Source organism: Heptranchias perlo, chromosome 13, assembly GCF_035084215.1.
Source record: "Heptranchias perlo isolate sHepPer1 chromosome 13, sHepPer1.hap1, whole genome shotgun sequence".
NCBI classification, from domain to species: Eukaryota; Metazoa; Chordata; class Chondrichthyes; order Hexanchiformes; family Hexanchidae; genus Heptranchias; species Heptranchias perlo.
Window position 1 is genome coordinate 62,505,897 of NC_090337.1, and position 12,973 is coordinate 62,518,869.

At 46.6% G+C, this 12,973-nt stretch overlaps 1 protein-coding gene across 2 annotated transcripts in view; it reads left to right on the top strand.

The window, feature by feature from the left end:
* The window catches only part of gpc5b (glypican 5b), a 688,958-nt gene extending 678,706 nt beyond the window's left edge, over nt 1–10,252 (top strand). For both annotated transcript variants that reach the window (XM_067995583.1, XM_067995584.1), the window contains one exon: nt 5,201–10,252. In XM_067995583.1, the coding sequence (XP_067851684.1) occupies nt 5,201–5,400 (200 nt within the window). In that variant the 3' untranslated portion in view covers nt 5,401–10,252. The remainder of the gene's footprint in view (nt 1–5,200) is intronic.
* The last annotated feature ends 2,721 nt before the right edge of the window (nt 10,253–12,973 follow it).

Consider the following 12,973-nt stretch of genomic DNA (forward strand, 5'->3'; position numbering starts at 1 on the left):
GCTCTTCTTCAAATAGTGCCATGAGATCTTTTACATCCACCTGTGAGGGCAGGCGGGGCCTCAGTTTAACATCTCACCTGAAAGACAGCACCTCCGACAGTGCAGCACACCCTCAGTACTGCATTAGAGAGTCAGCCTGGATTATGTAGTGGGACTGGAACCCACAACCTTCTGACTCAGAGGAAAGATTTCTACCAACTGAGTCATAGCTTATGCATAAGTAGACCCTGGACAATCTATAAACTTGGAACACCAAACTCCTTAGAAAGTCTGAGTCAGAAGGTTTGAGCTCAAGACCCACTTCAGGACTTGAAAACATAATCTAGTCCAGGAATTTCCTCAGAGCTGCTCCCGCTCTACTGCTGTAACTTTGCCAGAAGTGTGGTGGAAACCCCATTGGTTTAGTCGATAAAGGCAGTGTATAACTGAGCCATACAGACCCAGACTTCCTAAGGAGCTTGGAGTTCCAAACTTAGAGATTGTCCATGGAGTAATCTTCCGACTTCACACTCTCAGCCAAGATCACAGGTTGGAAATTCGGGTGCACACTGGTTCAATTGTTGTTCTCGTATGTTCACGCTCTTCCCTTGTGTGAATGGTGTGAAGTAGTGGAAGGATTCGCAGGCTGATTAACGTGAACACTCCTTCCATGGCCATAACCATCTTTATACCAGCTGATAGGGTGGTTATTCCTATCCGGCGGGAGGGTTTTATGGGCTCCCATATGGCACAGGAGACCAGTATTCCCACTGGATGTCTGGAGGGGAGTTCAAATCCTGCACCTCCTGACTCAAGAGTAGGAATGATACCATTAAGGGGATAGCTTAATCCACTATTCCCTATTAAAAGTAATAGAAGCGTGCATTACTCTTACACTTCAGTCATTAAGCTCTAGATATTACCAATGTCACAAAAGTGGTACTAAACTGTAGCAACAGGAAATGGCTGTGATAAACAGGAAGCCCCAAGAATTGATATATATATATATATATATATATATATATATAGATTAATAGATGCTTTGGGATGTATTTTTCGTCCAAGAATGAGTTAACAAAATAAAGAATGGAACATTTAAATTACATTTTTTTTTCCTTTAGCCCAAACTGCTCAAAGGGTCAATGTCCTTGTCAACCACTTAAAATAACCTTGGTAATGGAAATTGCAACAGCACCACAGTAGAAAGGTGCAGCTTGGAATCGAGCAGTAATGGTTGGGCAGGAGAGTGCAGTAGGTTGCAACAGAGGACGGGCAACTTGATTAATGGGAGTACCGGTTAAGTCCTTCAAGCTTCTGCCTCCAATTACAGCCCAGTGTTACTGCAGTTTTTTTAATATAAATATATCTCTATATACACATATATATATATATATATAGAAAAGGGAAGCAAATTCCAGGGAGTACTTTTTCATTCAAAGTGCTGTGTGCATTATATAATTATATATAATTTTATATATATATATACATATATAAATATATAATACACAAATATATATATATATATATGTAATGCTAGTCAATCTTCCGTGGTGTTGCACATGGTAAGTCAGAGAATATGCTCACTCTCTTGCCTGTCTCTGATGCCTTTGTGTTGCTTATTCTCTGTCTCTCTTTTCTGCTGCTTCTCTCCTCATTGTTTGTTTTTGCTTCTCCCTGTGCCCTCTTCTGCTTCTGTCTCTGTCTTTGTCCTTTTGGGTGGGAGGTGGTGGGGCAGGGAAAGGAGCCGTCAATGGCTGCACGCTGTACTTGGGGTGGGAGTTGAAAGGAAAGTGTGACCCTCAGCAGCTTCCTTTCCATACCCCCCCAGTCAATCATGTTTCCCCCCCACCCTGCAATCCCATTGCTACCCTTGTCTCTTCCCTTTTGAATGACCTGCTTAACCTCTCATTCTTCACTGTCACTCACCGAACCCTTAAAACCTCCATCGACTCCCCCCTACATCCACTCTAACCCCCCCCCCCAAAGGTGGGTGCCAAAGGCAGAGGCCCCCTCGCCCTTGACTAGATTCGGTCCTGCCCTCTTCCTCCTCCCCTCCCTTCCTATCTTTTCAGTCAAAAGGCTTTATTTCCTTTCAAAATTCAACTTGTTTTTTTTAAGAAATCAAATTAGATTGAGGAAAGAGATGCCTGTATGCTTTCTCTCTGTTTGTGCCTTTTTTCTCCCTCTGTGTTTTTGGTATTAGAAAATAAATGCAAGAAGGGATCTGGTGCATAGTCAACTGTGCATTGAGTTGCTGAATGATTGGTTGTTATAGAAGCATGTACATCCGATAAAGGAACATGCACTTGTCATGTTTTAGTTGTTCTATGAGGTAGGGAGAGTATTTTCTCTTTATTCATTCTCAGGATGTGGTTATCGCTGGCAAGGCTGGCATTTATTGCCCATCCCTAGTTGCCCTGAGATGATCACGTTAGGCCTTCAACTAAGGTTTGATACAACTGAGTGACTTGCTAGGCAGCTAAGAGTCAACCACATTGGTGTGTGACTGGAGTCCTACCTGGGCCAGACTGGGTAAAGATGGCAGGTTTCCTTCCCTAAAGAGCATTGGTGAGCCACTTGGGTTTTTACGACAATCCAACAGTTTCATGGTCACTTTTACAACAACTTGCATTTATATAACACCTTTAACATAGTAAAATGTCCCAAGGTGCTTCACAGGAACGTAATCAGTCAAAAATTGACACCGAGCCAAAGAAGGGGACATTAGGATAGGTGACCAAATGCTTGGTTAAAGAGACAGGTTTTAAGCAGCGTCTTAAAGGAAGAGAGAGAGGTAGAGGGGCGAAGAGGTTTAGGGAGGGAATTCCAGAACTTAGGGCCTAGACGGCTGAAGGCACGGCCACCAGTGGTGGGGCAAAGGATATACAAGAGGCCAGAATTGGAGGAACACAGAGATCTCGGAGGGTTGTAGGGCTGGAGGAGGTTACAGAGATAGGGAGGGGCGAGGCCATGGAGGGATTTGAACACAAGGATGAGAATTTTAAAATCGAGGTGTTGGTGGACCGGGAGCCAATGTAGGTCAGTGAGCACAGGGGTGATGGGTGAACGGGACCTGGTGCGAGTTAGGATACGGGCAGCAGAGTTTTGGATGAGCTCAAGTTTATGGAGGGTGGATGATGGGAGGCCGGCCAGGAGGGCATTGGAATAGTCGAGACTAGAGGTAACAAAAGAATGGATAAGGGTTTCAGCAACAGATGGGCTGAGGCGGATGATGTTACGGAGGTGGAAGTAGGCGATTTTAGTGATGGAGAGGATATGGGGTTGGAAGCTCAGCTCAGGATAAAATAGGACACAGAGGTTGTGAACAGTCTGGTTCAGCCTGAGACAGTGGCCAGGGAGCAGGATAGAATTGGTGGCTAGGGTGCTACTAGCTTTTTTATTTCCAGATTTTTTAAAAACTGAATTCAAATTCTCAAACTACCATGGTGGGATTATGAACTCATGTTCGCTGGATTATTAGTTCAGGCTTCTGGATTACTAGTGCAGTAACAGAGCCTGCCTAATGCAGGGGGATCAGCGCAAGGAGATCTCGATAAACTCACACAGCCTCAACCAGCTCTCCTTCCGATCCCGGCCTGCCAGGTTCCACTTCATCCCTCCGCAAGATAACTTATAATTACAGCTCTTAGCTGAATTAAATTTTCTCCGCACTTCAGTTTGTGATTGTAAAAGTAGCTTAAGTAGGTTTCAAAGGCGTCTTTTGAATTAAATGTCGCCAGACCAAATACCGGAGCGAATGAACACTCTTAACAATCCATTTTAAAAGCTTGCAGAGCACAGAGCAGAAACTTAGGCGGACCTACGGCAAATGTCCGACCAAATCGGTGGGAACACCGTGGGCTGTGAGCCCAAGTTTCCAGTCTCCGCTCCAGGTGGGCGAAACTCCCAGCGGGGCAGTGCGAAGCCAGAAAGATGATGTTATGGAGGTGGAAGTGGGTAGTCTTGGTGATGGAGGGGGGTTATGGGGTCGGAAGCTCAGTTTGGGATTAGATAGGATGCTGAGGTTTACGAGTGGTTTGGTTCAGCCTGAGACATTGAATGGCGGGGGGTCGGGGGTTGAGGGTGGGAGAAGATGGAGTTGTTGGCAAGGATACAGATTAAGCCTCCATTGAACCCGATTGTAAAGATGCTCTGGCAGCAATCAGATAGGTGAGAATGGAGTTAGTGAGCATGGTTCTGTGGCGCTGGGTAACGGGGGAGAGGCATTGGAGAAGGATCATGTGGTCGACCATAGAGAGGTTGAGGAGGAACAATACACTTACCTGGAGCGGAGGTCGTTGTTCACGACTTTGATTAGGGCCATTTCATTACTGTGAGATACGTGCAAACCGCACTGGAGGGGTTTGAACAGGGAGTCATGGGAGAGATATGAAAGCAGACCCCATGTCAATGGATAGTATCTCTGATACACAGCATGTAAATTGGGAAGTGAAGGGGGCAGGTGAGGGGGGGAGGGGTTCAAGTTGAAAGCTTAAGGTGCTGCAAATTTGACCTTGTGGGAGTGGGAGGAGAAGACACTCCTGGAGATGGATCGGTTTCATAGGGACAGAAGTGAGTGAGACCATGAAAGGTAGAGTGCTTCTGAGCCAAACAAACCATCCACGTCTCAAGCTCAACGCTTGGTCTCAGTCAGGCAGTGGCAGGGCCATTGGTATTGGCCTCACCAACATTGCAACGGAACTTTCAGCCAGCCTTTCCACTCCCGATTGCTGTCCTCTGACCCCTGCTGGCTGCAAGGTGAGGACAGGATTGGGTGCGGCTGTGACGCCTCCTACAATGAAGTAGTATGGTCTCTCTCTCTCTCACACGCACACACACACACACACATAAGAAGACAGGACAATTGGGTGAGGCACTGGAGGGCATCTGATGTCCCAGGAACCAACCCCTAGATGAGCCAGAGCCTTTAAGAGAAGACAGCAGAAAACTAGGAGGAGCAAAGGGAATTCATTGCACTCTAGGAGGTCTGCTGCTATTGGCTGATATGGTATTGATGCATTATGGGTATTTGCTGTTCTAGTTGTGATGCACGGTGGGTATTGGCTGTTACAGTTATGACATACTATGGGTAGGGGTTGGCCAGTTTATTCCTACAGTTTGCATAGAATCTGTCCTGTCGTAGTGCCACACTGACGTTCGCACGTCCACACTAAATGAGTCACTCCCTAACAGTCCATTTTTGCCTCACTCCTCTCCTCAGATGCGCCAGAAGACCCGTGGGTGAAGAACAAGATTCTCCCAGCTGCGGCCCCCACTCTAAAGGGAGCAAAGATGGCCGCCCCGAGCTCCACCGCCAGCCCTACAGCTTCGAGCGAGAGAGGAGCGGCACCCAGACACCTCAGCCTGTCATCCGTCACCATGGGCACAGCGCTGGCACTGCTGTGTCACTGGTTGTTATAGTTGTGATGCATTGTGGGTACACTGGCCCAGTTTTATTTATCCAATATTACAATCGTCACGCAGCTTTTTGTTTTGTTGGAGGCCAAGTGATGCTTTAGGGTCTGTGTTCTTGTAATATAGATGAGGGCTGCAATATACTATAGCAAACTGTTGTTCTAGAAAGGTTTTGTTTAAGCAAAACGACTCATGTGAAAAATGTACATAGTTTGTAAAAAAAAACCAGTAGATTTAGAGGTAAAGGAACTGCCCAGGCTTCGAATACTTAATCCCTTTGAGCGTGAATTCTGTGTACAGACATCCTTCTTCCCTCGCACTCGTTTTTAAGGCACTACATTTCCGTTCAGTGTAAGCTACCGTTATTTGGGCCTAATATACCTTCTTGATTTGCAGCCTGCTCCTTTAATTGTCCGCCTAACCCTCAGATTTATCGGTCAGCTCCCTGGTGAATAGGTGCGCACTGACCATGTGTAGCACTGAGCCATTAGGCCAGGAATTCTCCACTTTGATCCCCAGTTAGTCAGATGGGGTAGCAGTTTGGGGGACTATTATTGGCCCTGTTATTTCTGGGCTAGGGAGGGAAAATCAGCCAGGATTCCCTACACCTGATTATGATACACTGAATCCTGCTGGAAAATGTGTGTGTGTGTGTGTGTGTGAGCGCACGTGGATGTGTTGACCACAGTGATAACTTTAAGGATTGAGGTAAATCAATCTTGACTTTATCAGAGGGTTCCCCAAACCCCAATCTTTGCAAAGGGGTTGGGCGGGGGTGGGGGGGGCCCGCAAGTCAAACTCCGCCCCCTGGCTGGCCACCAGATGAGGACAGGGTCGGGCTCAGCTTTGATCCATGTCTCGTCCTCCCCAAGCTGACACTGGCTTGCACTCAAAAAAAGTCTACTGAGGTGAGATGGTTTCTCCTGTAGATCGAAACCTTTCACATAAATCACTGTCTTAAGGAGCGAAGGGAAGAAACACTGTGGAAATACCTTTCCTTTAATTACGTAGCGTTACATAAAATTTCACAGCACAGAAACAGGCCATTCGGCCCAACAGGCCTATGCCTGTGTTTATGCTCCACACGAGCCTCCTCCCTCCCTACTTCATCTAACCCCATCAGCATATCCTTCTATTCCTTTCTCCCTCACATGTTTATCTAGCTTCCTCTTAAATGCATCTATTTTTTTGTTGGGGGGGGTTATTTTATTTACAATTATGTTTTTAATGATTACTCGATCGAAGATCAAATTTCTTGTGGGCCATTACCTGTCTCCACATGGATTCTGGGATCCGTTGATATCTATAGCTGGGTGTATTCAGTTTAAATGCGTTTTTTGTTGAAAGCAATCAATGGTTTTATTTGTAACGCAAACTTGTCTTTAACAAAAGGACCCTGATGCTGCGTTACATCAGAAATGGAATGAGAAAAGGTTGTAATCCAATCAAGCTCTTCCTCCTCCCTGCACCATTGCTGTGTTTCAGTAGATGTTTGTCACACTGTCTCCTCCATTCTTTCTCAGCACCTCAAACTGGAGATCTCCTCAGGTCACTCAATCTTTCCCATCCACCTATAGTCTACCACATTTCAAAACCCGAGCTTGGTGTCAGCCACCTGCTACTTGATTTTTGTCTTTCGGATGAGACGTTAAACCGAGGCCCCGTCTACCCTCTCGGGTGCCCTCTCACGGCACTATATGAAGAAGAGCAGGGGAGTTCTCCCGGTGTCCTGGACAATATTTATCCCTCAGCCAACATCACTAAAAACAGATTATGGTCATTTATCTCATTGCTGCTTGTGGGACCTTGCAGTGCGCAAATTGTCTGCTGCGTTTTCTTCATTACAACAGTGACCACACTTCAAAAAGTACTTCAAAAGGTGAAGCACTTTGGGACACGCTGAGGTCGTGAAACACACAATATAAATACAAATTTCTTTCTTTCCTTTGATTTATCGCCTCTCTTTTGCTGTTTTACTCCTCGGTGGCATCTTGCACCTTAATCTGGTTTCCTCGGATATTAGACCACAGTCTATTATCTAGAAGATCAACAGTTTTCATTTCAAATGCTGCTCAACAACAGTAATCTTCAAAGTTTATCTGCATTACTAGACCACATGTGCACTGCAGATGGCTGGTGAAGCAGCAGGGGGGCCTTCTCTGTGCTCGCAACTCTCTCTCTCTCTCTTTCTCTCGACCGGTTTCATCTGCACAGCCTCATTCCAGCTGCAGAGCATGGGTGGGAACCTCTTTACAATCACATCTGGCAGTGCCAACTGCCTCATGCAGGAAGTGCATTCCCATCAAACCCGCTGACCCCACTGGCTGTGACGAACGGATCAAACCCATCGCTCAGGATTGGGGGGTGGGTGGGCGAGCAACTGAACTCCTAATATCGCCTCAGCCAGAGCTGACGCGCCCCCTGCGGTGTCACCATTCAGCAATTACCTCCCGTCGACATGCAGATGTTGTTGAGCGATTCAGTGTCAATGGATCACCAGATGTTGGAGCTTTCAGTTCATTACATCACCCAGCTATTAAAAAAAAAAGGCAAAAGGCTGGACAGCCTCTGCTGTAGAAGAAAGACGCCTTCTTCGGAACAAGAGCTCAACAAGAACACTTTGAGACTTTCATCTTTGGCCCATGCACAACTGGGGGCTCCTATTATTCTGTCAGAGTGCGCACTGCTGGTTATAGGGCACACAACTTCATATCTCAAAGGAATACTCTACCATCAGAGCAATGTAGCAAACCACTTAACAGTGTTGTGGGAGCACCTTCACCACACGCACTGCAGCGGTTCAAGAAGAAGGCCCACCACCACCTTCTCAAGGGCAACTAGGGATGGGCAATAAATGCCGGCCTCGCCAACAACACCCACATCCCGAGAACAAAAAAATTTCCAGTGTATTAAATGATAAAATTTTTCTTTAATTTCTTGCTGCCCAGCGTAAAGCATTCAGCAGTCCTTTCTTTAATCTAACTTTCCAGTTTTCCACAGGTTTTTCTTGAAACCTGTGTGGCCTCCCTTCAATGGGCCAGTGCACTGGGCCATACAAACCAGGTTCAGTCACTGGTCAGTGCTCAGCCAGCACAGCAGTAAATGAATGAGTGACATCAGTGTCCTGTGGATTAGGGAGGGGGAGAAAAATATTAGCCAGAGTTCTCAGTTCCAGTCATGACCCTCGCTGGAAAACTGAATGCATGTGGACATTGGGTGAGGGCAGGTTCAGACTTAGCTGCGGTGCCCCTGTGGTCGAATATCCAGCCAAAGCTCACTGTCTAGTTGGGTGAAGTACTGGATGATGGCCAGAATCCATGGAAACCAAGCTAAAGTCAGCACCTTCCACAGGGGGGTGGGAGCAAATTGGAAGCAAAAAGGAAAACGGCCACGGTTTATAGAAGTGTTGCAAAGAAATGGATTCTCCTGGAAAAGATTTCTAGGGTTGGACATTCGAGAGAGGACTCATACAGAACAGAACTAAAACTGAGAAGCTGCTCCTTTAAAATCTTCAGGGGGAGGGGTTGAAAATGAATTTCCCCCTCCTGTCTAATGCTCTGTATTTTGGGAGGTTCGCTGACAGGAGCTGACATTTCACCCAGTGCCGCCAATTCAGATTAAGAGCGTGTGCCTTGTTGAAGTCGGCCGCCCTTTAACATCTACTCATTTTTATTTAAGTTTCTAAACGAGAGCCGTCAGTTTTAGTCAAGCACTCACACACAAGCTGACAGTAGGGAGGAGAATCGGCCCACTGATCTTCTGTGGTCGTGGACCTTCCAACTAAACAAGCTGCTGGAGGAAACAGGAGAAAGCATGTTGTCCCATAGTCTATCCTCTCACCTCAAGCCTCCAGACTTTCTCTCTAGCTCAACCTTTCTCTGTTCTATCAGTAGTACGGTTCAGCCTCCCTTGTTCGTGTCAGCCATGGCTCAGTTGGCCGCATTCTCGCGTTTGAGTTAGAATGGTTGTGGGTTCAAGTCCCACCCCAGAGACTTCAGCACAAAATCTAGGCTGACACTTCAGTGCAGTACTGAGGGAGTGCTGCACTGTCGGAGGTGTTGTCTTAAGGATGAGATGTTAAACTGAGGCCCCATCTGCCCTCTCAGGTGGATGTAAAAGACCCCACAGCCACTGTTCAAAGAAGAGCAGGGGAGTCCTGGCCAGCAATTATCCCTCCACCGACACCTAAAAAAAAAACAGATGATCTGGCCATTATCACAGTGTTGTTTGTGGGACCTTGCTATGTGCAAATTTGCTACTGCATTTCCTACATTACAACAGTGAGTACACTTCAAAAAGTACTGCATTGGCTGTGAAGCGCTTTGGGACATCCTGAGGTCATGAAAGGCGCTGTATACATGCAAGGCATTTTTCTTTCTTCCAAACTCCAAACACATACCCTGCTCCCTGGGTTTGAAATCGGAACTTGGCAGTGTCCTGCATTATGGCCTTAGCCCTTCACCTGGGTTCAGAACTAACCTCTGGCACAGCGACTCTTGGTCTGTCTGTGTATTTCCGAGTGGGTAGGTGCGCGTGCCGAGTTAATCAGAAACTCCTCCAAAATGGAGGACTTCAAAATGCACTGTTTTACTATAATATATTGCAGCTTTAAAAGAGTTTCTGTCAAAACTAAATGATGATAAAATTGTATGTGCTACATATTACAGGAAGAGGAAGAGTAACAAGTTAAAAAAAAAACACTTGCTTCAAGCAGCAACATTGCCGTTTCACTGCTACACAGAGATCTTGCTGGCTGTGCAACTGTACTCTCTATGACTCCTGACGTTAAGGAACTGGCTGTTCACCTTTAACAAAGAAAACAATTTTGCCAATAAAATTAATTATTTTATACACAGTATTTAACCCATATTATCATGTACACCGGCAGTGAACAGGAAAGCAGTGCATTTAGATAATGGCTGACAATATATCACAGGGTAAATTCTGTGCTCCCAATGGGGAGTCATACCTGCTGGGAGTGTGGGTCAGAAACAGGGCTATGACACTGCAGTGCTGGTTCTCCAACCTGAGCTCCCCTCGGCTGCTGCTCCCCACTTTGTGTGTGGGATTGCTGAATTTGCCCTTATAAGGCAAGCTCCTTATCCCCCACCACTCTCAAAAAGAGAATGTGCTCTGGGCTGAACCAGTTGTATTACCTGCCCAAGATGTCCCAATACAACCATGGTGCCCACAAAGGAGTATTGGCATTACAACTAACAGTGTGTAAGCAGGATGTAACCAAGTTGGGGACTGGGTGGCACGGTGGTTTGTCAAACCGGTCTTGCATCTCAGAGACCTGCGTTGAAATCCAGCCCATGCTAATTGGACAGCAGTCTCCTCTACCTGCCGACTGTGAGTGTCTGCAGTGAGATGCGTTTAGCGGCAGGATTAGTCTAGTTCCTAGTGTTTCTAAATGCACCCGGAAAGGTCAGATGCTAATGGCACTCAATTCTCTAGTCTCAACTCATTTGCATAACTATTCCCAGACTCAGACAGGCCTAGGGATGACCCAAGTAATGGAAGAAGAAAATTGCGTTGACTTCAAATTTAACAGGAAAGAGACAATTAAAGGGAGTGTGACGATCGGCCAGTGGGGGGTGGCGGGGGGACAAAAATTCAGAAAGCTCTCTGAGAACTTTAAAGGCATCTCAAACCATCATCAATTTTTGCCATGGCTGGAGGAAGAAATAGTGGGCAAAAATGAAGGGGAAAAAACCGCTAGCTACAGGCAACCGGCCTCCTCATTGATGTCGGCTGATGTCGGGGTGGTGCTGTAGGAGGCAATTTAGAGGGTTTTCCCTCTGTGCCACTACACATCGCCATCCCATAAGTCAGCACTGCAGCATTCCTCCTAGAAGGGATTTTCAGGCCATTACTGCCCCTCTATGGGCCAGCCCTCTGCTGTATGGCAGCTGTATGTGTCCAGGGGGGTCTAGAACGAGGGGTCACAGTCGCAGGATACGGGGTTGGACATTCAGGACTGAGATGAGGAGAAATTTCTTCACTCAGAGGGTGGTGAACCTGTGGAATTCTCTACCTCAGAAGGCAGTGGAGGCCAAGTCACTGAATATATTTAAGAAGGAGATAGATGGATTTCTAGACACAAAAGGCACCAAGGGGTATGGGAAGAGAGTAGGAATATGGTATTGAGATAGAGGATCAGCCATGATCATATTGAATGGCGGAGCAGGCTCGAAGGGCCGAATGGCCTACTCCTGCTCCTATTTTCTATGTTTCTATGTTTCTTACAGCAGGCAGCACCGTTCGATATCTGCCTCCCTGCTGACCCAGCCCTTGAGAAGACTAGTACCTGCAGTCTTCCCATGTATGCTTGACATGATGTGCAGCAATGTTTGGTGGCATTTTGGTGGTTGCAGCCAATCTGCCAACGTTGGCTCTTCATCACCCTGGCATGCCTCCTTTCAAGCGATACCACATAAAGCCAATGAATGAAGATCAGATGGCAAGACAAGATCCCTGACCCCTAAGTTCTGACATGCCAAGCATGGATGCTCTGATCACGAGGGCACAGCTACCGATGCACCATAAAATTTCTTCGGGTTTCGTTCATCAGACATTCGCACCATGTGACCTGACCACTGTCAGGTCACATGGTGCGAATGTCTGATGAACGAAACCCGAAGAAATTTTATGGTGCATCGGTAACTGGTCAGCAAAAGAGATATAAAGACTGCTTAAAAACAACTCTGAACTAGTGCAAAACAGACATCCATAAGAGGGAACAACTTGCTCAAGATCAGAAAGCATGGTGAAAAACCATCCATGAAAACACCTCCTACTACGAGGCCCGTAGTATTGCTGATTCTGAATGTAAACTCCAGCTGAGGAAGTCTCACTTGAAAAATCAAGATTCCCAACCTGCGAACTCTCATTCCCAGCAAAAATAGATCTCGTCAGTCATCAAAGAACTCACTGCAAAAAATGAGATGATGTTCTGGCTGTCTTCTTCGCTATCGAAGGACGAGTGATGACCTTGTAAGGCATGATATGTTGTGATTGGGGTGTTCCTGAAGAACCTTCCGACAGAACGGTTGATCAGACATTTACGTATTGTAGGGGCGCCATCTGAGATCTGCCGGTTCAGCTTTTTGGAAGAGGAGTCTCCACTACCTGCAGATGCTGATGTTGACGGCAAGGACGAGTGAGCCTGGCATGGAGCATCCCTCAGGCAGCCTGACCTGCCTGGCCCCCCTCCATTGGTTCTCCGATGTCAGTTGAGTGGATTCCCCATTGGGAAACCCATTGGTGAAACCCAAGAAAAGGAGCTGGGGAAACAAAGCTACAATGGAAAGGAAATTTGGGCGGGATGTATGATGGGCGGTCGATCCGTCACCGAAGTTGAGAGTTCCGCCCACAATGTGCTGGAAATTAGGTCAGCACCTTAAGGTTAACGCTTTGGGTGGGTGTCAATTGTCAGCCCAGATGGCTAATCGGGAACAAGGGGCTCTTTTGCCAGTTAAATATCATTGTCCCAGTCCCTTCCTTTGTCACTGCAAAACAAAAGCGCAATTGTTTTGCTTTTACTTGACCTCTCCCCATGACATAGAATGATACGCAG